This window comes from Muscardinus avellanarius (assembly GCF_963383645.1).
Source record: "Muscardinus avellanarius genome assembly, chromosome: 1".
NCBI lineage: Eukaryota > Metazoa > Chordata > Mammalia > Rodentia > Gliridae > Muscardinus > Muscardinus avellanarius.
In genome coordinates, this window is record NC_137786.1 from 76,579,439 (window position 1) to 76,606,377 (window position 26,939).

The 26,939-nt window shown below is 36.5% G+C and overlaps 1 protein-coding gene across 1 annotated transcript in view; it reads right to left on the reverse strand.

Moving 5' to 3' along the window:
- Positions 1-26,939, reverse strand: part of CETN3 (centrin 3) — a gene marked incomplete at both ends in the record, with an annotated part of 40,658 nt that overhangs the window by 12,350 nt on the left and 1,369 nt on the right. Inside the window, 4 exons of the mRNA XM_080707032.1 lie at positions 1,371-1,485; positions 4,062-4,197; positions 5,992-6,054; positions 6,130-6,394. Of these exons, the coding sequence (XP_080563158.1) occupies positions 1,371-1,485; positions 4,062-4,197; positions 5,992-6,054; positions 6,130-6,394 (579 nt within the window). The remainder of the gene's footprint in view (positions 1-1,370; positions 1,486-4,061; positions 4,198-5,991; positions 6,055-6,129; positions 6,395-26,939) is intronic.

Sequence of the window (26,939 nt, forward strand, 5' to 3'; positions counted from 1 at the left end):
ATGTACCTAAATTATCACTCTTTCCTAACATTATTATTTTCATATATTCTAATACCTTATTTCTATAAACAATCTACATTGAAACTTGAAATACTACAATCATAAACCTCAGGAGAGCACCTATTTTGGAAGAAAAATGGCACTCTCTTTCTCTTAAAATTAATAATTCTACAAACTACAGGGAAAAAAGAATATGCTCCTAAAAAGGACAAGCTGCCTCTTTCTAAACAGTTATATATTAGTTTATAAATAGGGGATTTCTGTGTATAGTTTCTTTCTCTAAGATTAGCATTTGCCTTCTGCTTCCCCTGTTTTGGTCTGAGCTTTCAAATTGGGGGAAAAAACGAGACTACTAATAAAAATCTACTTTGTTTCCCTCATTGCTTCTTGCTGAATATTTAAAATAAGGTATGTGTGCATGTTTGTATAATTGCATGTTTCCAAATTTTTTAACTATCTAAAAATATGCAATATGCTTATACCATGACCCAAATAGAATGTTATCACTGGTTTAGAAAAATAACTTAATTGAAATAAACCTGAATATGTATACATTCCATGTATAACATTCTAGGCAAAATAGGTAAGTTATAATAGCCAAATCCTGGCCTTCCAAAATCATCTATTCTGAAAAAGTCTGATCTATATAGGCTTTAAATAATTCACTAACATCAACAACACAAAATTTAACTATATTAAGCCCATAACACGTATCTTCAGTTGGTAGTACTGTTTCCTCCTGCTTCCAGCCAGCCAGCTACCTCCCTTATGCTCAACTCTAAACAGATAATTTTAATCACTGAAATTAAGGTTTCTAGAGTATGTAGCCCCTCATAAACTCAGTCAATCTAAAGGCATGTGCATCATCTACACCAAAGATGTTAACTATTACTAAGGAAAAAAAATAATCATAATCATAACATAAATAAATATTACTTATATTTCTTTCTTTTTTTTGGTACTGGAGATTGACCCAGGGGCGTTTTACTTCCTAGCTATACTTCCACCCTTTTTATTTTGAAAGAGAGTCTTGCTAGACTGCTGAGGCTGTCCATGAACCTGCAATCCTTCTGTCCCGGCCTCCAAAGTACTGGGATTACAGGTACGCTTCACCATGCTCAGCTGCACCTTTCCAAATATTAGAATATTCAGAACAAAAGATAAAATTATAAATCTCACAGCAAAAAACTGTAAATACTATTTTTCTTGGAAAATCAGGAAAAAATAGTAACAAGAAAGCCTGAATAAGAGTTAATACTGAGTCAATTAAGAAAAATTCTATAACCCAGAGAATTATATTTAAAAAAAACTCATATTAACCATATAATTTTCTAACAACTGCTGGTTACAAAGTCCATTAAAATACACACCAACTTCATTAAAATCTTCAAAGGTGATTTTCCCTGTGGCTTCTCTGTCATAATCTTTAAGAATCTTCAATACATCAGCTTTTTTTACATCAAACCCCAAGGCTCTCATTGCCACCTTTTGGATTAAAAGGGAAAAGCAAATTATAAAGCATTCTTTACAAAAGAAATGATTCTGTTCCAAAGTTTTTACATTTTGTAAGATGACAATATACTAATAAAATATATTTTTTGCATGTTTACCTCTTTAAAGGACAATGGGATAGCACAGTTGTTTTTCAATACTGAAATTGATTTTTTAATTTTTTTTGTTTTTTAGGTTGTTTTTTTGTTTTTGTTTTTGTTTTTGCAGTACTGGGGATTAAGCCCAGGGACATTCTACCTCTGAGCTACACCTCCAGCCCTATTTTTAACTCTTTATTTTGAAAGAGGGTCTCATTAAGTTGCAGAGGGCCTCACTAAGTAGCTGAGTCTGGTCACAAACCCGCAATCCTCCTGTCTCAGCCTCCCATGTACTGGAATTATAAATGAGCATCACCACGCCCAGTTTAATTTGTATTTTGCTTTTTTGGTTTGACAACCTATTTAGCAAGTGAAAAATAAAGTATACTATACAATGCACTGACTTAAAGCACGTCTAATTTTAACAATGTATTCGTTCTCAAGGATTAAAATCAAATTGGGGGAAAGGCATAGCAGAAATTAAAATGTTTTACAGCATAAGATATAAAAGCATTAAAATAAGAATTACCAAGAAACAGTCCAGAACCCTGAGTTTTGAGAGCCGGGTGTAGTGGAGCACACTTGTAATCCCAGCATTTGAGAGGCTGAGACTGGAGGAGCAGCTACTTAGTGAGTCCCTTTGCAACTCAGTGAGACCCTGTTTCAAAATAAAGAATAAAAATTTGGGCTGGGGGTGTAGCTCGGGGGTAGAATGCCCCTGGGTTCTATTCCCAGTACTGCAAAAAGAAAGCAAGAGCAAGCAAGAGAGAGGAAGAGAGAGGAGGAGAGGGGGAGAGAGAGAGACAGACAGACAGACAGACAGAGATATTGTTACTAGTTACAGAAGAAAAAAAACATGTTACTGGCTAAAGAAGTCCTGTTTGGAGAGTTCCAGTTGCTCCTTAATGAAGAGATGAACAGTAGCAGTAAGTCATTTAGAAATAATAACTGGTTTTAAAATAGACACTGAAACAAAGAAAAAGGTTGAAGGATAGTGAAGAGAACTATTTGCATTATCTAAATAGAAAAGAGTTTAGGTGGAAGAAAACAGTTAACAAGTTAGAAAAATAGATGGTAGTAAAAGTAGAGAAAGAATTCAACAGAAAGTAGAGCAAAGGAATCTGAACTTTATGTGGTATGCAATGAAGAGTCAGCAAAGTTTTATGAGAAATAAGCAATCTCAAAAAGGATTTAAGAAAGATCTAAATATAGGTAGTGAACAAGGTAAACAAAAGTGGACAAATAATTTGGAAGCTCCAACTATACAGTAAAATCCAAAACCAAAATAACAAAATAGTCAATAGCATAAAGAAGAGACTTTATTAAAAAAAAAAAGATCAATATAAATACAAAAAAAATTAAAACTGGGAAAGGAAAGCTAAAGAGGACTACAACGAGATGGAGAAATTCTACCTTGCCACTGCATAGCTCTATACCTAGAATTCTTATAACTACCAAATAAACATTTGTATTCACTTATCCATTAAGGCTACTTAATATCTCACGGTATACAGTCCCTAACTGTGATGCATGTAAGAGCTATACAACCCTTGACACCAATTCCCCCTTTTATCTTTGTACATAAATCCAAGCCTCAAAGCTGACATTTTCCCCCATTAGTGTGTGTCGACATCAGTATCATACCATTTGTATTGTTTGCACCAGATAAAGTAGGTTGAGGTTGTGCTATTAATAAACTAAAAATTAATAATTGAAAATTAATATATTGAAAAAAGCTTAAAAAGCAGTTAATATTCCCTCAGTATCATAAAAGTATGAGTGACTGGCCCCCCAAAAAAGAAACGGATAGTGGGAAGAATATAGTATAAAAACTGAAATTCCAATTTAATGAGCCTTAATTCTGTGAATGAAAAATAAGCATCTTGCATAGGAATAAACTTTAACATTCAAAAATAGCCTTTATTTCACTAAGTGAAAAAGATTTGCTAAAAGCTCTATTAAGGTTGGGAGTGGTTGCAAGTTCTAGGCCAGCCTCAACAACTTAGTGAGACCCTATTTCAAAATAAAAAAAAAATAAAAGGACTGGGATCTAGCTCAGTTGCAGACCACCCTTGGGTTCTATCCCAAGTACCACAAAATATAAAATAAAATAAAAATTATGCTAGGGGTTCAATTCAGTTTTATTATAGCACAAAGCTGTGAATGTTTAAAATGGCTTCAGAGTCCCAAAACAAGTTTAGATAAAATAATTTAGAAATATATTTTGAAACAACTGTTAAAATGCAAAGTATTTTAACAGAGAAATTTATCTTTTTTTGTACTGATGAATGAACCCCGGATATTCCTAGCTACACCCCCAGACCTTTTTATTTCTAAAACAGAACCTTGCTAAGTTACTATGCACTGGTCTTAAACCTGTGATCCTACTGTCTCAACCTCCAAAAAAACTGGTATTATGGGGTGTGCCACCATGCTGAGCTGAAAAATACATATCTTAAAGTACAGTATTACCTTTAATTCATGATAATCTATTGCTTCATCTTTGTCTGTATCAAATAGCTCAAAAGCATCTTTGATTTCTTGTTTTTGTTCCTCAGAGAGTTCTCTTCTTTTTTTTCTCTTTGTTTTGTCTACTACAAGCTCACTTCTATTAAAAAAAAAAAAAAGAAAAAGTCTTTAGTTAATTTTAATCCAATCCTCTTATGCAAATGAGCCAAGGAATGATTTTCTAAATTTCAAAAACAAAATTATTCTAAAGAAAATGAAGAAATTTTCCCTGTATGAATCAATGCCCCACTTATTTCAAAATCTAAACTGATATTTGCATATTCCTCAAACTAGAGTATTACATGTTATTCTTAAATGAGGATAAAACTTTCCTTCTTCCCACCTTTATATGTATCCCTACTAATATATAACTATAGAAAAAATACAACTGTGGGGGAAAAATTTTTAGCTACTTTTATATCAGAAACACCCCCCAAAAAACTCCAAATACCCATACATATTATCCACACCATTCTACAAGAGCATAAAAAATCTTCCAAATAAAAGTAAAATTCATAATTAAATATCAGTATATACTTTATTCTGATAAATCGAAAAAATTAAGTTCTCAAAATTACCTCCTAAAAAAGAACCATGTAGTTTGTCAACTTATAAATTATTTTGGCATTGTATTCAAAATGTTTTTAGATTATACATTTCTAACAACTTGGTATTTTCTTTGTACTTTCTTCCATTGAGATTAACAAATCAACATTTTAATGGAACTAAACATCACAAATATCAGAGGCCAAAAGAAAAGTACACAGTATCTGTGCTTAAGTCCACAGGATGTGAAAAGGCTTGTAATTTTCACTTAACATGTAAATGATATGCTAAACTTCTCATAACAGACTTTTGAGAAGCTTAAAGAAAATAAAATGCAAAATTTACTTTAAAGTCAGAGATCTCTTCCTTAAGAACTGCCAATTTAAAGTAGTCCAAACACTTAAAAGAAGGTGCAACGTGTGTATAATCACAAATTTTGAAACATGGAAGACGTTTATAAAACTTTGGCACTATAAAAAAAAAAGTTGACGGTATTAGAACGGGTTATCCATTTACATGGGAGAGTCATTTAGTATTTTTACAGGTAACCCCCAAAATGCAGGAGATGGCCAGAAAGAGACCAGCAGGTGCAGTGGGATACAGCTGAGAAAGATTTTTCACTAGAGACCTGACCTTGCACAGATTTGGGCATTCCCTTCCGAAGACTTGGAGGAGCCAAGTCTGGAACACACTCATGCCTGAACAGCCAAGGGTACCACAATTATCCTTAAGAACATCACGGCCTTTTTTTTTTTTTTTTTAACAGTGGCATTACTACGTGGATATTTTTAAAGTACAAAGTCCAGATTACGGGAAGTGACAGCAGATGGCCAGACGCCGTACCCAAGAAAAGGTAAATTAAAGAAAGGAAAGTGATTGCCAGTTAAAGTAATAGCATGAGTCTGTGGTTATGCCATGAGAGGGCCCTGGGAGAAGACCAAGGAGTTTTGTGTCATTTCCAAAATCAATGGGTGAGAAGTTAACAGCGGAGCAACTGAGATGAGGATGCAGGCCAAGCAGGAGGAAGGCAATGATGGAGCCTCCATCCTCGGCCTCGTCTTGCACAGAAACACCGCGTAGAAGCCTCGCGATATCTCACTCCTGCTCCTGCTGACGAAACACCTGCTCGGCCGACCCAAGCCTTGCAGCAGAAAGCGGTGTCCGGCTCGGCCGCCTCCCCGCCCGCAGGACGGCGGGCCCGGGGTGCAGGGCCGGGCAGGAGGCCCAGGTTCCTCTCCCTCATCCCAGAACGCATCCCACTCCGTGCTGCGCCCCGAGCGGCCTCCCTTCCACACGCCCGCCCTGGTCCCGCTCCGGGGTGGGAGAGCACTGCCGCCTCATTACCGACCTCAGAGCTAAACTCATTTTCTCTTCGGACACAGACGTCCCGCTCAAGAACGACCTTAACCCCCTACTCAAGGGAGTATGACTTCCAAAAGCTGTTCAACAGCCACGGCCCACCTCCGCGGCCTCGAGGACCACCCACGAGATAGAAACCGCTGAACAGGATTGGCTGAGCTCTGTTACAGTTCCGCCTATTGGGGGCGGAAGCCTCCATAGTTCTCTATTTTCATTGGTCGTGCTTTGCATCAATCGAAGAAATCTTTCTGCCCGCCTCCCCGGTGGTCCCTCGGGCCCCTGAGATTGGTCGGATGCTTTTCCCCGAATCCTTTGCAGGTTTGGCCTGTGAGACGCCGCGACGGGTTCGGGCGGCGGCAGCTGAGCATGCGACCTGCTGACCGTGGGCGAGTCTAGAGAGAGGAGGACACACCTCGGAGAGAATAACTTCAAGGAGGTTGCAGTCCCTCTAGAAAGGGAGTTATCGCTGCGTAGGGAAGCCTGCGAAATATGACTTCATTCCAGTCAAAACCTTTGAATGGCCTCTATAAACTGGGGAATGTTTAAAATGCGAGTTTAAATGCGCCTTTCTCCGTTCTAATCTCACCGGTTATTTCTTCCCCTGATAAACCTCCCAAGTGATACTGAGGCCTGTGCTAGGGACTGTGCTTGGATTACATCTGGATTGGATTTTCAAGCTCTTTACGGTGAATCTATACCTATGCTTCCCTTTTCCTCTTCTGTAAAGTTGGAAATGTGTTTGATCGCTTCTGTCCCTTATTTTCCAGGCTGTAAGGCGACTACATATATGAGGTTATCTTCACTGCAAACCGAGTTCTTGAAGCTCACTTGAATGGTTAATACTTTCACTTGTGTTGTTCCTCTCTCCTACCAGGCTGAATTTTTTGAAGGCCAGAATTATATTATACCTCCATGCAATACTATTTCTTGTGCCTAATAAAATGTCTGATGTAGGCACTCAGACATTTGCTGCATCAAATATAATTTTGCTGGAAAAAAAAACCTACAAGTACAGAACTAAACTGTAGATCTCATATACGTGAATAAAATAGCCTGAAGGTGAAAGTTAGAAAGGGAGAAGGTGAATAAACACTTTCTGTGTAAAGAATGTATATAGAGGGCTATATAATGTATATATATAAAGGAAAAACAATCAGGTAGAAGAGCTCTTGAAGAACGTGGTATATATGTTAGTCCTGGAAGAATGAGGTGAATTTGGACACAATCATAAAACAGAACAAAGCTAAAAATTATTAACTAAAGGGTAGCACACCTCTCCCAAAAAAATAAAGAACTTGGAACTTTAAAATACCTCTATTGGTCACCTTTGAGGCTAAAAAGGAAGTTAAATACAATTATACACTAAAACATAATGATACTTTTAAAAAAACCTGCATATTATAAGCTACAAACAAAGCTTTAGAAGAAAATTATCTTGGTAAATAGAAAAGGATAAGACTAAACCAGGTATAAAGAGATGTTAGAAATGAAGAATAAAATAAGTTAGGGAGAAGGAATTACTAAAGATAAAAAGCAACAAAATGATTAGCAACTTTAAGGGAAATTAATAAAATTCACAAATTAGTATGCTCATCATATAGTATTAAGCTAGTAGCAATACCATACCAATAAAGTTCATACATTTCTGGGACACACAATAAGAGAAATACATCCACGAAAAATGGTTTAAAGAGAAGTTTAAATTTTTAAAAATATACAACTTCATGCTGCAGATATATAGTATCAAGGTGAAATATTAAATATTAAATATTATATTATATATTATATATAATATAATATATAATATAATATAATAATTATAGTATAATTAATAATATATAATTAATATATAATTAATAATATATAATTATATTATAATTAATAATGTATAATTACTATAATAATATAATATATTATAATATTATATATTATATATTATATTATATATTATATATTAAATATAAATATTAAATATTAAATATTTCAATAAAAACAAAGATTAAAAAGAGATGGAACATTGAATTTTGCTAATAACCATAAACTGCTCTGAAAAGAATATGCCAAATTTATGTGGCCTCAAATAAAAAAAAAAGCATTCAGCCCCTTCTGATTTATGGGTACATTTTAAAATTTTTAGGCCTTTTATTTTATTTTTGTTTATTTATTTTTATTTTGGTGGTACTGGGAACGGAACCCTTCTACCTCCGGGCTACACTCCCAGACCTATTTTATATTTTTATTTGGGAACAGGGTCTCTGAAGCCAGTGAGGCTGGCTTCAAACCAGCAGGATCCTGTCTTCACCTCCCAAGGACAGGAATTACAAGCATGTGCCTCCACGCCCAGCTTTAAATTTTTTTTAAAGAGCTAATTTCTGAACTTTAAATTCAAAACATAGAAAATGGAGAAAATGGAAAATGGAAACCTTTTGAGCTTATGTTTAAAACTAGCACAACCTTCATTGATGAGAATCAGCATGTTGCTCACCATTGTATCCCCAGTAACTGGCTTATATTTTATGTTCATTTCTGAGCATTTGGTGCAAAAATTACAGATTTTAGCAAAATCAAATATTGTCTTAAAGGAGTATTTCACTATAAACAAAGTTTTATTTTTAAAATACAAGAATAATTTAAAATATGTATCTATTAGCTAATCAATTCTAGGTTGAGATCATCTCATTTTCAAAAAGGTACTGAATAAAATTCAAACACTCATTCCTAATAAGATACATTTAAAAAGCAAATATAGAAAGTAGTTTAAGTCATGTTCAATAAACTTAAAAGAAACACTAATATACCTCAACCTAGTATCTGATACTAGAATTTTGTGAGATGTTTATGGTTATATTGTGGGCAAGTAATTCGGCAAAAATAGATTTAAAATGGTTTCGACAGAATATTCTTTTAAAGGAATGATGGGATGTCTACATGCATCACTTCTGTTCATATGTAATTAGATCTAGTGACATGACCACCCCATGTTGCTAGGGAGGCTGAGGAAAGAAATCTAGCTGGAAGCTGGTTGCCACGGTACATGCCTATAATTCCAGTGCTTGGAAGGCTGAGACAGGAGGATTGCAGGTTCCAGGCTAGCCTTGGCAGTGTAGGGACACTTTTGGCAATTTAGTTAACCCCTATTTCAAAATGAAAAATAAAAAGGGCTGGGAGTATACCTCAGCGGTAGAAGGCCTCTCCCTGAGTTCAAACCCCAGTGCCCCCCTCCAAAAAAGGGAAAGAAATCTAGCTAGAATACTGTCCCCTGCTATAATGTAGGGTTAAATCATCTATTACTAAATAAAGATAGGACTAGCAGTGCTATAGCGATATCATTAAAACAGTTAATCTTAGAATCTTATCCTGAAGAGTTTCATCAGTCATGCAATAAAATGAAAAAGAAATGGCATACAAAATTAACATGTATGGATGATATAGATTACTGAAAAAATCCAAGAGAATCAAAAATATCTATTGAAATTGATAATAAAAATCAGTAAGGTAGGTAGTTATCAGACATACAAAATCAATATATTTACAAAATATAAAAATAATATTAGCAACATGAACATTGAAAACAAAATTGTAGAATTAGTAGGTAGAAAATTACAAAATTCTAAAGGAACATCAGATTTGAATAATTTGTGAGGAAAGCTATGCTCAATGAGAAAATTCAGTATTATAAAAACGATCATATTCTAAATTAAATAGTTGAAGAGAAAATATTGAGGAACTGAAGATTAACACAAAGTCTCTAAATTGACAAAATGCAAGTAGAGCTGTGTAGAATAAATTGTGAATGAAACACACCTACCCACTTCAATAAGACATTTCAAAGCATCAAAAATAAAAGGAGCTAAAAACATCTAAGAGACAAGGTGACCTCTGAAAGAATAAGAATTGAACTACCAGATGTGTCATCAGAAACAGTAAATACCAAAGGACAATGTGTTCAAAATTGTAAGCTAAAATTATTTTGAACTTAGAATTATATTTCCTGTCAAGACAAAAATCATGTGTGACAACATAAATTCAGTGTTTAGTTTTCATGTACTTTTTCTGAGAGAAGTGTTCCAGAAAAATCAAATGCAAAAATATGATAGATATAAAATACAAGAATGTGACAGACAGAATGATCCACCAAAGATGGCCATGCCTTTATCCCTGAAATTTGTGAGTATGCTTTGTTACATATCAAAAGGAATTTTGCAGATGTAATTAAGTTTACTAATCATGAAATTGTGATTACCATGGATTATGCATTGGACCAGACCTATTCATATGAGCCTTAAAAACCAGAGACTTCACCACGTAGAAGCAGTACTAAAGGAGGAAAGGTCAGAGATTTGAAGTGTGAGAATTCACTGTTACTGGCTTTGAAAAATGGAGAAGTGAAGGTCGTGAATCAAAGAATGTGAGTTGCTTTTAAAAGTTGAGATGACCTCCCAGCCAACATCAAGAAAACGGAGACCTCAATCCTACAGAAACATGGAACTGAATTGGGTAAACAGGCTGGGAAGCACATTTGTCCCCAGAGCCTCACTATACTCAGGCACCTGACATAGAAAGTTGTCATAATAAATGGGTGATGTTTTAAACAACTGAACTGGTGGTAATTTGTTATGGCAACAGTACAAAATGGATACACCTCATACGGAAATGAGAACGGGAATATACATAAAACATAAACAATTGGGCTAAAATAAATTGGTAGACACCTGGAAGGATGTTTTCAAGAAGAAAAAAAGAAAAATTGGATGGATTCCAAGAAATGGATAGAAATAGAGAAGGTGAATTCATTCAGGTGCATGGTGAAGAAAGTACTTATTTCTTCACTGTAAGAGAAAACGGGTAATTATAAAGTCCTTAAAAAATAATTTGATAAGAAATACCATGGCTTGAAAATGACATAAACCAAAATATGCAATAGCAGGCTGTGAATTCTAGAAAGCACACCTACCTTTCTCTCTCCAGAACCAGAAAATGATGGGGTGTGTCTATACAGCGCCTAAGAAGATTCGGCCTGAGCGGCCTACGGCCTAAGGCAAAACTTTAAGTAAAGTGATTCAGCAAAAAACGGTCAAGATGGCGCCTGGAGGAAGCTAGGAAGGCGTGGTTTCCCCATTCACTATGGGTGGGGAGACTGAGCAGTTTTTCCCTTTCTACCTTTAAAGGAGCTTTCCGCACACATGAATGGCTCATGTACTGGCCTGGGATTGGCTGTAAACTACGTGCTAGTGATCTTTATCCCGGATAGGCTAGGCTATTTCTCATGGAAATTCCCCTCGTGGCTTGGTGCTATATAAAGAACTGCTTGGAGAGAAATAAATGAGATCCTGCTTGACTTGACTCCCGGCTCGTGGGTTTTGTACTGGTATTGGGAAGAGAGTTTAAAAAGTATTAATGTGTCAATACTGGGAAAGATGTCCAATCTTGAAATATGTCTTCTTTACTAAGAAAGCCAGGGTTAAGCTAACATGTCCTTGCATTCCTAAGAACAATTTAACACATTTTGGGGGAGAAGACGAAAGGTAAAAGCCTGTGTCTGGAGATAGAGATGTCTCCCCCTCTCAGGCCATAAATCTGGGCCTGTGTTGGAGACAGAGATGTCTCCCCCTTTCAGGCCATAAACCCAGCTGGAGAGATAACAGAAGCAGAGCCGGGGCGGGCGATAAGGTGTAACATGATCTCCAAAAATCAAAGGGACCTGCTGGACTTAGACAATATAAAAATTCAGGAAACTGGAGTTTGTTGGCATTTTCGTTCGAAGTGCCCCCCTGTGTCGGCTCCAGCACAGGGCTGTAACTACCTCTATATTTCTATCTTTTTAATAAACTTCTTTAAATCTGCAACAGCTGTCCAAGCGATGAATACTTATTCTTAGCTTAGGACAAGAATCCACGGTTTTTCTGTTTGTCTCTGTGTGTCTGGGGGTGGTGGGGGGATTATTTCACACCACACACCTTTCCCCCCCCAACCTATCCCCCTGCAACAGGTTTGTGTTTGAGTCGTCCGGTACTCATCATCTCGCCAAGCCCCGCCAGCTGTCGGGCTAGATTCCCGACAAGGGAACTTCCAAGAGTCTTGGCTTCCAAGAGTCTTGGCTGCTGAGAATTCACAGTTCAGTTCCTGGGGAAACTGCCCTCCACCAAAGGTAGGTTCCTTGGGCAAAATTACATATCCTGCCTGGGGGTAGAACTCCTCTAAGGACTGGTCAATATAGAGGAGCAAAGGCTAGGTTTTTTTCCTCAGTTCAGGGAAACTCTGAAAGGCCTCTTCAACTGCATAGCTCCCCATACAGTTGGCTGAGGCTTCTGTTTTAATCACACCACAGTTCAAATTCTCCCTCTGCTTATTCTTCTTTTGGTCCATCACATCTTATTTCTGAGAATCCTCTCAATCGACCTCATTTATGCAAATCTATTTCATAGTCTCTTTCCTAGAAACTAAAACAGGCAATTGACAGAATATAAGAATGAAATTCATTTAGATCAGCATAAATACAGTTAGGGAGCTGAGTCTTGGGATTCCGATTTTAAAAGTGAAATAGAGAACTTAATTCTTAATTTTTTTTTTTTTTTTTTTTTTTTTTTTGGTGGTACTGGGGATGGAACCCTTCTACCTCTGGGCTACACTCCCAGATCTATTTTTTTATATTTTATTTGGGAACAGGGTCTCTTAACCCAGCAAGTCTGGCTTCAAACCTGCATGATCCTCCTCTCTCTGCTTTGCAAGCATGGGGATTACAAGCCTGAGCCTCCACGCCAGGCTGAGAACTTAAAATCTTTAAGAAAGTGAGTGAACTTAAAAGTAAGGATAAAAAGACCACAGACGCTTATAAGTAGGTTTATTCATAATTGACAAAACTTGGAAGCAAACAAGATGTCCTTCAGTAGGTGAATAGGTCAATAAACTGGTAGATCCAAACAGGGTAATATTATTCACTCTAAAATAAAAGAGCTATCAAGCCATAAAAAGGCATGGAAGAAATGTAAATACATGTTACTAAGTAAAAGGCTGTATGATTCCAACTATATAACATTCTGGAAAAGGGAAAAACTATGGGAACAGTGAAAAGACCAGTAGTAGCCAGGGGTGGTTGGGGTGTGGGGGAGAATGATTAGGAGGAGCACAGAGGATATTAAGGGCAGTAAAAATAATGGTGGATAGAGGTCAGTATACTTTTGACAAACTCCATGGAATGTATAACATCAAGAGTGAATCCTAATGTAAGTAGAGACTTTGGGTGATAATAGTGTATCAATATAGATTTGTCACTTGTAATAGAGGTACCTCTCTGGTGTAAGATATTGATAGTGGAAGAAATTGTTCATGTGCAAGGAAAAAAGGTACATGTTTACTCTGTCCAATTGTGCTGTAAGCATAAAAACACTCTTAAAAGGAGAGAGAGAGGAAAAAGTGTTGCCGGGTGTGGTGGCACACACTTACAAACCCAGTACTTAGGAGACTGAGGAAAATGTAGGTCAAAAACAGTGAGAAACCACATAGAGGTGAAATTTCAAAGAATGGCTGTATTCAAACAGTAGAATCTTAAAATGTCATTATTATGGAAGTAATAGAGTAGTGTAGAGTAGTGGTTACTAATCACTGAGAAAGTAAGAGGATGTGAAAGATAAGGGGTGATTGGTCAATATGTATGAAGTTACAATTAGGTGAAAAGAATAAATTCTAGTGATCTGCTGCACAGTAGAGTGACTATAGTTAACAAAATTGTGTTGTATATTTCAAAATAGCTACAAAAGATGTTTTTTAATATTATACCACAAAGAAATGATAAACATTTGAGATTATAGATATGCTAATTACCCTGATTGATCACTATATAATGTCTATATTCATTGAAACATTATATTGTACCCCATAAACCTTTACAGTTGTTATGCATTCATTTAAAACATACAAAGAATATAAAAGCAAGCAAAAAAAATAGCAAATATTGGTGAGAAAAGTCTGGATGACAAGATGGGAATTTTCAAAAGAGAGATCAAGAAGCACCTGAGAGGGACAAAGGTATGGCAGTCAGGAGAAGGCAGTACAGTCTTCAGACTGTGTGGAGTGCTTTGTGGGGTGGGGGGCGGCTGGGGGCTGAACCCAGGGGATTTTACCTCTGAGCTTACCCAGCCCTATTTTATTTTTTTTTTTTTATTTTGAAACAAGGTCTTACTAAGTTACTATGTGCTGGCCTCAAAACTGTGCTCCTCCTGCCTCAGCTTTCAAAGTACTGAGATTATATCTGGGATTAGAGGTGTGCACCACCACACCTGGCATAGTATATTCTTTACAGTTAAACTTTTAATTTATCATAAATTCTGTAATGCATGAAAGGAGAGCAGAAAGGAAGGAGGGTTGGATAGGAAACGCTTTAAAATGCAGCTTATGTATGAGAAATGTCATGTCAGAGAGGAGCCTCAGAGCAAAAATTCCCCATTAGAGGAGTCCTGCACAAGACTGGCTGAGCTATGATATCCTCATTGACCCTCCCACATGCCTGGACACAGTTTATGATTAAGTGTAGCCTCCGAGAGCATGTTTAGGTGAATATGAAAGCAGCGGTGCTAGGTGTGACCTCTGCTCTTCACGGCAGGTTCTCTTGAACAGAGATCTTTCCTTCACCCCTGGCCCAGAAGCCTGGCAGAGATCTGGACAGAGAGTATATGAAGAGGAGGGACAGAGCTGGGTGTGTCATTGCAGTCCTATAATTCCAGTACATGTGAGGCTGAGACTGGAAAATCACAGGTTCAAGGACAGCCTCAGCAATTTAGTGAGAACTTGTTTCAAAATAAAAATAAATAAATAAAAAGGGCTGGGAGTATCATTTGGAGGTAGAATGTCCCTGAATTCCATCACCAGTTCCAAAAAAAGAAAAAAGAAGTGGCAAAGGCCCAAAGATAAGAGAAAAGGTTGGCATATGAGAGGAAAAGCAAGAATTAAATGAATGGTAAAATGGTACAAGAAGGCAGATTGATCAGTCAGATCCTAATCATATAGACCCTAACAGACCATGATGAGGGTATGATTTTGATTTTTTTTTTTTTTGCAGTACTGGAGATTGAACCCAGAAACATTCTATCTGCAAGCTATACCACCAGCCCAATTTTTATTCTATCTTTTGAAACAAGGTCTCCCTAAATTGCAGAACGCCTTACTAAGTAGCTGAGGCTGGCCACGAACCTGACATCCTCCTGTCTCAGCCTCCCAAGTACTGGGATTACAAGCGTGCGCCACCACACCTGTCTGAGGGGAAGAGTTTTATTACAAAGGTAATGAAAAGATATTAGCAGTTTTAAAACTATTATTATGATAGGATTGAGAATTTAGATTTAAACCTTCTGAAACTAATTTATATTTATAGTATCCATTTCCTCATATCTCATTTTCTCCCAACCCACAGAAAATCTGACTTACATTTTTTCCTCTCTACTGGAAATAGTTTTACTAAGTTACCAAAGACTTGTTAATTGCTAAGCTCAATTGCTTCTGTTCAGTCCTCATCCAGCTGTCTCCTGGGTCGCAATGACACATTAACCACTCTTTGAAATTGCTCTACTGGCAGCTTCTCACTGCTTTTTCTAGTTTCCTTTGATGGATATTTTACATCCATTTCCTAAATGTTTATTTCTTTTATTTTCCAGAGTTATGTTCTTAATACTTTGTTACCCCTATATGTTGTTCTCACCTTCTAAATATTACTTAACAAGCTAATGACTCCAAAATGTCTCAAATTTTTTACCTCAAGCCTTCTACTCTCACATTTTGAACCTCTATTTTTCATCTGTGGATCATGCATTCCTATCTCAATGAAGAACAATATACCAAAACAATATCACTATCTTCTAACATTCTTCTTACTTATTCTCTATCTTGAATAATGGCATTGTCAGTTAAGCTGTAATATTAAAAATAAACATATTAAGAGTTGTATTTCCACTGGAAAATTTATTTTTGTGTCTATAGGGCAAATATGTACAAGTTAACATTTTCTTTCTTATATATTTAATATTTTAATACACAAATCTGTAACAAAGTTTAGTAAGTTATTAGAAAAGGATATAAAATATATAATATATGGCGCATATATATATACACACACACACACATACTTTTATTGGTGCATGGTAGTCACACATCATAGTGTAATTGAGAGTGATAGAGTAGAAACATACATGCACAGAAGCTCACTTGATGAACTTCTGCCTGGCTCCCATTCTATTCCTCCTTCCTCATACATGGTATTGATATTGGCATTGGAAATTTCACATGTACAGTAACATCAATGGAAGTGTTTCCTTCATTAATTCTCCCTCCCACCACCCACCACTACCCTCCCCTAAGCTCCTTCATTACTCCACTAGAGTTTCTCTTCCATTATTTAAAGTCCCTCTTGTATCCCAGTTACTCTTCTCAAAATAGTACTTGAAACCCTAGCCAGAGCAATAAGTTAAGAAAAGGAAATCAAAGGAACACAGATAAGAACTGAAAATATCTCAATTTGCAGATGACATGATCCTGTACTTAGAAGTCCCAAAACACTCAACTAAAAGATACGATTAACAAATTCATTCTAGATATGATTAACAAATTCATCAAAGTAGCAAGATACAAAATTAATCTACAAGAATCAGTAATTTTATACACCAAACATGAATCCACTTGAAAAGAAATCTGAAAAATAATTGTATCCACAATAACCTCAAAAATAATAAAATATTAAGGAATAAATCTAAACAAGGAGGTAAAAGTCCTCTACAATGAAAATTTTCTAAAGAAAAAAACTGAAGATGATCTTAGAAAGATCTCCCATGATCTTGGATGAGCAGAATGAATATTATAAAAATGGCTATTCTAATAAAAGTGATTTACAGAGTAAAAGCAATCTTTATTAAAATAGTAATGTCATTTTTCACAGATCGAGAAATATCAGTCCTAAATTTCATATGTTAAGACAAAAGACCCAGAATACCTAAGGTAATTCTCAGCAATAAGAACCAGGCAAGAAGCTGGACGTGGTGGTTCACGCTGTAATCCCAGCATTTGAGAGACTGAGACAGGAGGATCACAGTTTGCAGACAGCCTCAGCTACTTAATGAGGCCCTTTGCAACTCAGTGAGACCCTGTTTCAAAAACAAAAACAAAAAGGCTAAAAAATAGGGCTGGGGGTGTAGCTTGGAGGTAGAATGCCCCTGGGTTCCATCCCAGGTACCAAAAAAAAAAAAAAAAAAAAAAAAAAGAACCATGCAGGAGGCAACACAATGAAAATATACTACAAAGCTAAAGTAATAAAAACAGCATGAAATTGGCACAAAAACAGACACATAGACCAATGTAACTGGATAGAATATTCAGAAACATATTTACACACAGCCAATTTAATTTTTGATAAAGGTGTGAAACTCATTTATTGGGGAAAATACAGCTTTTTCAACAAATGGTGTTGGGAAAACTGGTAATCCATTTGTAGAAAGTTGAACTAAATCTCAGCTTCTCACCCTACTTGAGTCTCCCTTCTTGAGTCAACTCAAGATGGATCAAAGACCTGGAAGTTAGACTTTGAAATTACTAGAGGAGGTCATAGAACTAACACTCCAACATGTAAGCACAGGTAAAAAGCTCCTCAATAAGACTCCAAAGCTCAAGAAACAAATTAGCATTTTCAGCAGTCTTAACCCTAATCAGCAGCAAAATTACAAATCAAAGAAAGATATATTTCCTAGAAAACTAAATAATCATTAGGTTTCAGGTACTTAGAAGGATGAGACAAGAGAACCACAGGTTTGAGGCCAGCCTCAGCAACTTAGCAAAATCTTCAGAAATTTATAAAAGCCCTCTTTCACAATAAAAAAATAAAAAAGGCTGGGATTGTAGTTCAGAGGTAAAATGTCCCTGGGTTCAATCCCCAGTACCAAAACTTTTTTTTTTTTTTTTTTTTTTTTTGGCAGTACTAGAGGCATTCTACTTCTGAGCTACACCCCCAGCCCTATTTTTTATTTTTTATTTTGAAACAGGGTCTCACTGAGTTTCAAAGGGCCTCACCAAGTATTTGAGGCTGTTCATGAACCATGATCCTCCTGTGCGATCCTCCTGTCTCAGCCTCCCAAATGCCGGGATTACAAGCTTGTGCCACCATGCCCCGCTTCCAAAACTTTAAAAATAAAAAAAATTACTTCTGCATGGATATATTAAATAATGTCCCAGTATGTCAGGCATCCTCTGGCCTTATTTCCAAGTCTTAGAAGTATTTGTCTCACACTTGTCCTTGATTCCATGTTCACATATGTAGTGATGAGCTGTATTTAAAAGAATCTGACTCCAATCCCTATGTTGTTCTCCACATAGAATGTGAATGGTTAAGCTAGGCGTGGTGGCGCACACTTGTAATCCCAGAACTTGGGAGGCTGAGACAGGAGGATCGCACACGTTCAAAGCCAGCCTCAGCTATCTAGTGAGGCTCTCAGCAACTTAATGAGACCCTGTTTCCAAATAAAGTATAAAATAGGTCTGGGAGTGTAGCCTGGAGGTAGAGAGGTAGAGAAGCCCCTGGGTTCCACACACCCAGTACCACCAAAAAAAAAAGAATGTGAATGGTTGACAAATTCAAGTGGTACATAGATGATGAACAGAAATAAGGACCAGGAAAAGAGGTTGCTTTTCACAATTAGTAGTAGTTCACGATAAATAAGAGAACACGGCATTAGAGAAAGAAGAGAAAATGATGTCACTTACTTAGCCAGTAAGCTGTTTTGCCTGCTTTGCTGCAAAGTCACCAGCATAAATCAATGGAAGAAGGAAAATCTAAGCAATAAATAGTGCAGCAGCAAGTAGATATCACACAAAAGACAAACCTTGAGCCTGTTGTGATGCTTGGGAGAGTGAGACAGAAGATTATAGGTTCAAGGCCAGCCTCAGCAATTTAGGGAGACTGTTTCAAGATAAAATTAAATAGGGTTAGGGGTACAGCTCAGAAATAGAATGCCCCTGGGTTCCATTCCCAGTACAAAAAGAGAGGAAGAAAGAGACAAAAGGGAGGGAGAGTGGGAAGGAAGAAAAGGAAGGAAGGAAGGGAAAGGAAAGGAAAGGAAAGGAAAGGAAAGGAAAGGAAAGGAAAGGAAAGGGGAAAAAAGGAAAGGAGGGAGGAAGGGAAAGGAAAGACAAAGAAAAGGCAAGGGGAAGGAAAAGAAAAGAAGGAGAATATTTTCAGGACTTGGGAACAAGTAATACTTCTTTGTGTATGCATGCGTGTGTGCGTGCAGGTGTGCGTGCGTGTGTGTGTGTGTGTGTGTGGTACTGGGGATTGAACCCAGGGGCATTCTACCGCTGAGATATACCTCCAGCCCTATTTTTTATTCTTTTTATATTTGAAACAGGGTCTCACTGAGTTGCAAAGGACCTCACTACGTAGCTGAGGCTGTCCTCAAACTGCAATCCTCCTGTCTCAGCCTTCCAAATTCTGGTATTACAAGTGTGGGCCACCATACCCAGCATGGGAAGGTAATACTTCTTAACACTTAAAAAGCCCTAATTGTAAAACTAAAAAATAGAAAACAAAATTTAAAATATATGCTAATTAAAGACACAGTGAGAGCTGGGCATGGTGACTCACACCTATAATCCCAGTACCTGGGAGGCTGAAACAGGAGGATGGCATGTTTGAAGCCAGAGATGGGATGTTCCTAGGTTCAGTTGCCTGTAACACACACACACACACACACACACACACACACACACACACACACACAGACACCCTTAGAAAATTGAAAAGGCAAGCCAGGCATGGTGGTGCACACTTGTAATCCCAACATTCAGGAGGCTGATACCGGAGGATTGGGGTTCACGGACAGCCTCAGCTACTTAGTGAGGCCCTCCACAACTTAGTGAGGCCCTGTTTCAAAATAAAGAATAAAAAATATGGCAAACGATGTAATTCAGAGGTAGAATGCCCCTGGGTTCCATCCCAGACCTGCAAAAAAAAAGGGGGGGGGGTTGAAAAAGTAAATCACAGACTAAGAAAAATTTAAAGTACATATATCTGACAAAGCATTACAAATCAATTATGAAACAATTATAACCTGACAAGGATGATAGATACAAGATTTAAATAGGTGCTTTGCAAAAGTGGATATAGAAATGACCAATGGACATTTGAGAAAAAGTGTTCAATGTTACTTTTTATCAGGAAAATAAAAGTTAAAGCCATAATTTGTATCATTATAAAGCATGAAAATGGCTAAAATTAAGTAAAAATTTTAAAAGACTAGCAATATCAAATGGTAGAAAAATATAGCTCGATTCTCAAACCAGCATCCTGGTATGAGTGTAAAAAGATACAACCATTTTGTAAAACCTGTCTAATGCTAAACTTTCACTTACCTTATGACTCAGCAATTTCTCTCTTAGGCATATACCCAAGAGAAGTGTTATGTCCCACCAAAAATCTTTGACAGAATTGTTCATCACAGCTTTATTTACAATAAACCCCAAATGAAAACAATCCAGGTAAAAGAAAAAATAAATGTTGGTACCTTAATGCAATAGAATACTACCGGTGATAAAGGGGGGAGAAATAAAACTATTGATATAGTTGATAACAACTCTGACTCATGGCTATTAACTTGCATGAGTGTTCATTGAACACTATTAACTTGCATAAGTCAAATACAAAAGACCACATGCAAATGAAAATATAGGATATGATTATATTTATATAAAAATAACAAGCAGAACTAATCAGTGTTTATAGAAATCAGAATTGTGGCTACCTATGGGTAGGCAGGGTTGGAAGTAGTGGTGATAGAGAAGCCAATTCGTTATGTCATTAGCTGTGAAAGTTACTTTTTGAGTTTCCTTATCCATATCATGGGAATTGCTATTCCTCACAGAGTTGCAATCATGGTTCACTGAGCTAACATCATAGGACTATGAGTAAATGGTAGTCCCTTTGAAAATGGACCAGAGTTCCTGAAAACTACCCCTTAAAATAGTTGGTGGAAAACAATGCATCAGCTCAAATAAGGAAAAAAGATCCCGCAGAAGAGAGGAACCTAGGCCAAAGATTTCCCTAATATTTTCTAGGGTTGCAAGTTGCTGAACAAAACGTGCTTTGTTCTCCTTCTTTGATAAATATAGTTTATAATGACATAAAGTCCAGCTTCAAAGACAACACCCTTCATTTCCTTAGAGTTTCACACTGGATCCTGGAATATGGGAAGTGCTACACTAGCCCATCCTCTTCTTCCTTGTTCCTCCTCGGATCCACATGGTGACAGGCCTCCAGTTTATTTGTGTGGAAGCTCCACTCTGCTCCATTCTTACCCTTAGTCACTGTTGAACTTAAGGCTGTATGCTCCTATGGCATGGTCCTGGCCATAAAAAAGCCCTAGAGGTAGTACACAGCATCTTGGTCAGGGAATTCTAGGCTCTAAGAATTTGGAAGCAGGAATGAATGTGAGCTTTGGGTGGATACATCACCATACACTCGTAAAACTCCTCACCTCGTGTGGAATGCTACAGCTGAAGAAGAGCCAGAGCACAGGACTCTGAGCAGGGGTCTCTTCTGCCTGGAGTTAAGGTAATATAATTAGTCACACTGAGATCTAGTAGTATCCATACTTCTGGATTCCAACCAGAAATTCTACCTGTACATACATATAGACTTAAGTGCTATTGACTAAAAAGATCAACAAAATTCAGGACCAGAACATTCTGAAAATATATTAAAAATGAAGTAGAAGTCAGACATGGCAATGCACACCTGTAACCTCAGTACCTGGGAGACTGAGACAGGAGGATTGTGGATTTGAGTTCAGCCTCAGCAATTTAACAATACCTTCAACAACTTGGTGAGACTGTGTTTCAAATTTAAAAAAAAAATAAGGCTGGGATTATAGCTCAGGAGTAAAATGTCATGGGTTCATTCCCTGGTATTCACCCTCAACACACACACACACACACACACACACACACACACACACAACCACACACACAGAACATATACATGCTTATTAAAGAAACTGTTTTCCACTTGAAAAGTAAGTTATCTGAGCTTTTGAAGTAAATTTAATTTATTAACTGATACATAGAAACAAATTGTATGTACCATGTGATATTTTAGTACAAGTGTACCTTGTATAATGTTTAAATCAGATCAAACATATCTCCTAAAACATTTGTCATTTCTTTATATGGAAAACATTCAAAGTCCTTTCTTCTAGCTTTTTTGAAATATAGATATTATTTTTATCTATAGCCACCCTACTTTGTGCTTTCCTATAAAGCACTACATAAAACTGAAAATGATCTATTAATGTCAGTTCCTCTCTTCAAATCAGAAGATTTAGTAGCTCACAGCGGGTCTGAAACTTGCTTTTTGTGAGCCTTGGCTAAAGAAAAAGAAATTTCACTGCCTCTCTTCTTTGTCTGGCTTTATATTGCTTACAGTCAAGAAAGTTGTATTTAGATATTCATATTTGTAAATTCATAGGATTTTCTTTGAACTCAAATGATGTTCTTATTAAAACCATCAGAAACAAAGAATTTTACATTATTTTTTGATGAACTCTCATTAGTAATGAGGCACTAAACATGCTAGTGAATACAATATAGAGAAGAATATTAATAGGGTTATTTTTAGCTACCACCTACATACAACATCAAGACAACATCAAGAGCAGGATGAAATAATAGTTCTTTTAGTTTAATAAACCATAATGTTCCTGAAAAATTCTCCTCTTTCCTCCCCAAATTGGGGCATCTAATTATATAAAGTGACTGCTGTGGCAACAGCTTAGATATGAGTAGAAAGGGAGAGAGGGAAAAGGGAGAGAGGAGGAAAATGGGGAGAAGAGGATACAAAGAAGGAAGAGAAATTGTACATTTAAAAGAAGAAAAATGTTTTTCTGATGAGCAGTAGAATGTGGGAACTGGTTACTAGGAAAGAAAAGAAACTCTGAAAAAAATATGTTTAGCTGGGCATGGTGGCACATGCTTGTAATCCCCATGCTTGGGAGGCTGAGAAAGGAGGATCGCTCAGCTTCGAAGCCAGCCTCAGGTACTTAGTGAGGCTCTCAGCAACTTAGTGAGACCCTGTTTCCAAATAAAGTATAAAATAGGTCTGGGAGTATAGCCCAGCAGGTGGTAGAAAAGCTCCTGGGTTCCATCCCCAGTACCACCAACATATATATATATATATATATATATATATATATATATATATATATATATATATAATGTTTAGGACTTAAATCAGTCAATATCTGAATGTTAAAGTAAAGATAAGTTTTGTGACTGTAGATAAAAGAAGCTAAGAAGCACAAATGGAACTTTCATAGGATGGAGTAAAGAAATAAATATATAAACCAGGCGTGGTGGCGCATGCTTGTAATCCCAGCATTTGAAAGGCTGAGACGGGAGGATCGTGATTGAAGGACAGCCTCAGCTAATACTCAGTGAGACTCTTTACAACTCAGTGAGACCCTGTTTCAAAATGAAGAAAAAAAAATAGGACTGGGGGTGTAGGTCAGGGTAGAATGCCCCTGGATTCCATCCCCAGTACCGCAAACAAAAAGAAAGAAATACCATATATATATATATATATATATATATATATATATATATATATATATATATATTTTTTCTAAATTGTGTAATAAGCCCTACATGTAAAAAAAATCAATATACTATAAGGTATCATGTGAAATAAGAAGAGAAGGATATGGTATACGCTTGTTATATATTGTTATATATTTACCCATTATAATAAAACACTTTGAGAAGGCAATTCACTTAAAAAGACTTTTAAATAGCTCTAAACATATGACTTGCTGAATTCTAAAACTAAGATAAATTCTCAAATCACAATGAGATAAAAAATTTTCCTTTTATTGGATTTTCACATGTCTAGGTTTGATAATACAAATTTATAGTGGCGAGTGTAGCAGGATAAAGCTTCCTCAAACAGTGTTGATGGTTGGGTAATTTGGGGAAATTTGGAGGAGGAGAGCCTTGGAAATGATATGCATCAAAAATATAAATGTACAACCCCTTCAAACTGGCATTTAGACATCCTAGAAGCTATTCTTTAGAAATATCTGCACGTGTGCATAAAGTATATACAAAGCTATTCATGCAGCTTAAAAGAGAAAATAATTGTAAAAAGTAGTAAATATTTATGAACAGAAAGCAGGATATATATATATATATATACACTCATAGAATTATTGTTTGCCTATTAAAATAATATGAATAGCCAGATCTCTGTGCACTAATATGCAATGCAATGTTTTAAATTATTATTAAATGAAGTAAGAGAAAGTAAGGCCCATGGATATAAAATAGGAATCATTTGAGTTAAAACAATATAATAGTGAAGGGCTGGGTCTAGTTCATATTGTCAGTGCTCCTTAACCAAAGACCTCCAGAAATACTTATAGTTGAATGGGTTGAGTTTATTATTGTTTTTTTCGGCATAGGAGAAAGCATAAAGGGAGATTTTGCGGCATGAACACTCAGAGTATGCAAAAAAAAAAAAAATATTCATACTCTGAGTGTTGGCCTCAGCCAAGGCCAAATCCTTAATTGGCCTTGGCTGAGTAGTTTTTGAGGAGGGTTTTAAAAAGTAGGAACCATAATACGAGTGAGTATATAAACACATTTTATCTTCTGTGAAGTAAGACTATGGCCAGATAAAGCAGTAACAGGTAAAGTTCAAAGCTCTCCACACCGTCCTTGCTGGCACAAGTAGGTGATGTTTTGGTAGCAGTAAACTGGTTACTTTCAAAACATTTCTGTTTTGCTAAATTGTTTTCTCCTGGTTCTTTGGCTCAAACAAACAAGATTTGGGTTTTTTTTTTTATTATTGTTGTTTTTATTTTGTTTTGTTTAAATAGGGTCTTGCTAAAATGTTGAGAGGCTTACTAAATTGCTGAGGCTAGCCTTGAACCTATCATCCTCCTGTCTCAGCTTTCCCAGTACTGAGATTACAGGTGTGCACCACTACAACCTGCTTTGCTTTGCTTTCTTTTTTTCTTTCTTTCTTTCTTTCTTTCTTTCTTTCTTTCTTTCTTTCTTTCTTTCTTTCTTTCTTTCTTTCTTTCTTTCTTTTTTTTGAGGAAACTGTTCTCATTAGTATTTCCAGGCTTCTGGCTTTTCCAGCACTCACTCTAGAATGTAAGACTCAGCATTTCTCAGATCCAGAAGTCTTCAGCTCCTCTGGCTTCTCTTTATCTATCGATATTTTTCATTGTAATGGGAAAATAGTATCTGCTTTATCTTTCTGGAAGTAGACATCCCCCAAGGAAAAGTTTGTTTGTATTTCTCTGATGTTTTCTTGTTTGGTTTGGTTGGTTGGGTTTTGTACTAGGGATTGAACCCAGGCACATTCTATTTTTAAGCTAAACCCTCAACCCTATTTTATTTTTTATTTTAAAATAGGATCTTACTAGGTTGCTCAGGGTCTCCCTAAATAATTGTCCTCTCTCTCTCTCTCTCTCTCTCTCTCTCTCTCTCTCTCTCTCTCTCTCTCTCTCTCTCTCTCTCCCTCTCCCTCTCCCTCTCCCTCTGCCTCTGCCTCTCCCTCTCTCTCTCCTCTCTCTACCATAAAATATCATAAATTATATTAATTTGGCATGGAATATTAACAAAGAAATAACCTATTTTGGCAAAGATCTTAATAAACATTCTCAAAACGACTGAGACCATGGTTTGGTTGTTATACGTGATCTAAATCTGCTCAGAACAGGGAGTATAGCTCAGAGGAAGAGTGTATAAATAAGGTGAAAGTAAGTGGTAGTTCAGTTTTCACTAACACACACACACACACACACACACACACACACACACACACACACCTATTATTTGATTTAGCAATGAAGTCACACATTAATAATGAAAGTATTGAATTCCAACATATTCTTCATTGTTTTCCTTTCACCTTATTTGTAGAGAAAGAAGATAGAAGGAAGCAAGAGAGAATATCCCTTGTTAAAAAATAAAGCAAAATCTCTCAAAGACTATCATCACTTTGATTATTTATTATCACTGTGTCAAATGGCCACCTGTAACTGTAAGGGAGTCTGAGAAGCATGCATTCAAAGCATTGCTGTCTCCAACTAAATACTGGTTCTGCTAATAAGGAAGAAGAGGAGATGGATTGAGGCTAGAAAATTAAACAAGAGGGCCGGGCAAGAACAAAAGCACAGAAAACAGGTGGATATTCTGGTGCTCTGGGATACAAAGATGGTGGTTTAAACAAGACAGTGGCCAAGGGAAGGGAAAGACATGGACATATTTGAGATATTATTCAGAGATAGAATGAATAAAACTACCAGGGTTAGATGAGGCTAGGAAAGGAAGAAGTAACGATGACTGTTCAATTTGGGGTTTGCGCAATTAGGAATGGTGGTGCCACTTGTAAAGACAGAAAGACTAGAAAGAAGAAATAAAGGATGACTGTGGCATGGAAGACTTGAATTTAGGGATGTGCACTTATATTTAGGAACAGCAAGTTTCTGATGCCTTGTAGATGTCTATGGGTAAAGGTAAAGTAGGAAACTGTGTATAAAAGTCTGGCACTTCAGAGAAAAGTGAAAAGTGGGAATAAATTTGAGTTGTCAGTATTCAGTGTTAAAATGATATTTAAAGTCAGGTGGCTAGATAAAATCAACTAGAAAATGGAAGTGTATGTTAAAAGTAATAATAAGATATAAAGCCAGAGCGTGGTAATGGTGTGGCCAGCGAAGCAGAAAGAAAAATAAAAGAAAAAGGTGTGTGTGTGTGTGTGTGTGTGTGTGTGTGTGTGTGTGTGTGTGTAGGGGTCAACTCAGGTAAACTTGGCAAAATTGGCAACTCAACAAAAAGCACTTTTAGCAGAATGTTAGTGTTGGAAGCCAGATTATATTAATTAGAAATAGATGCAGCGTTTCTATTATTAAC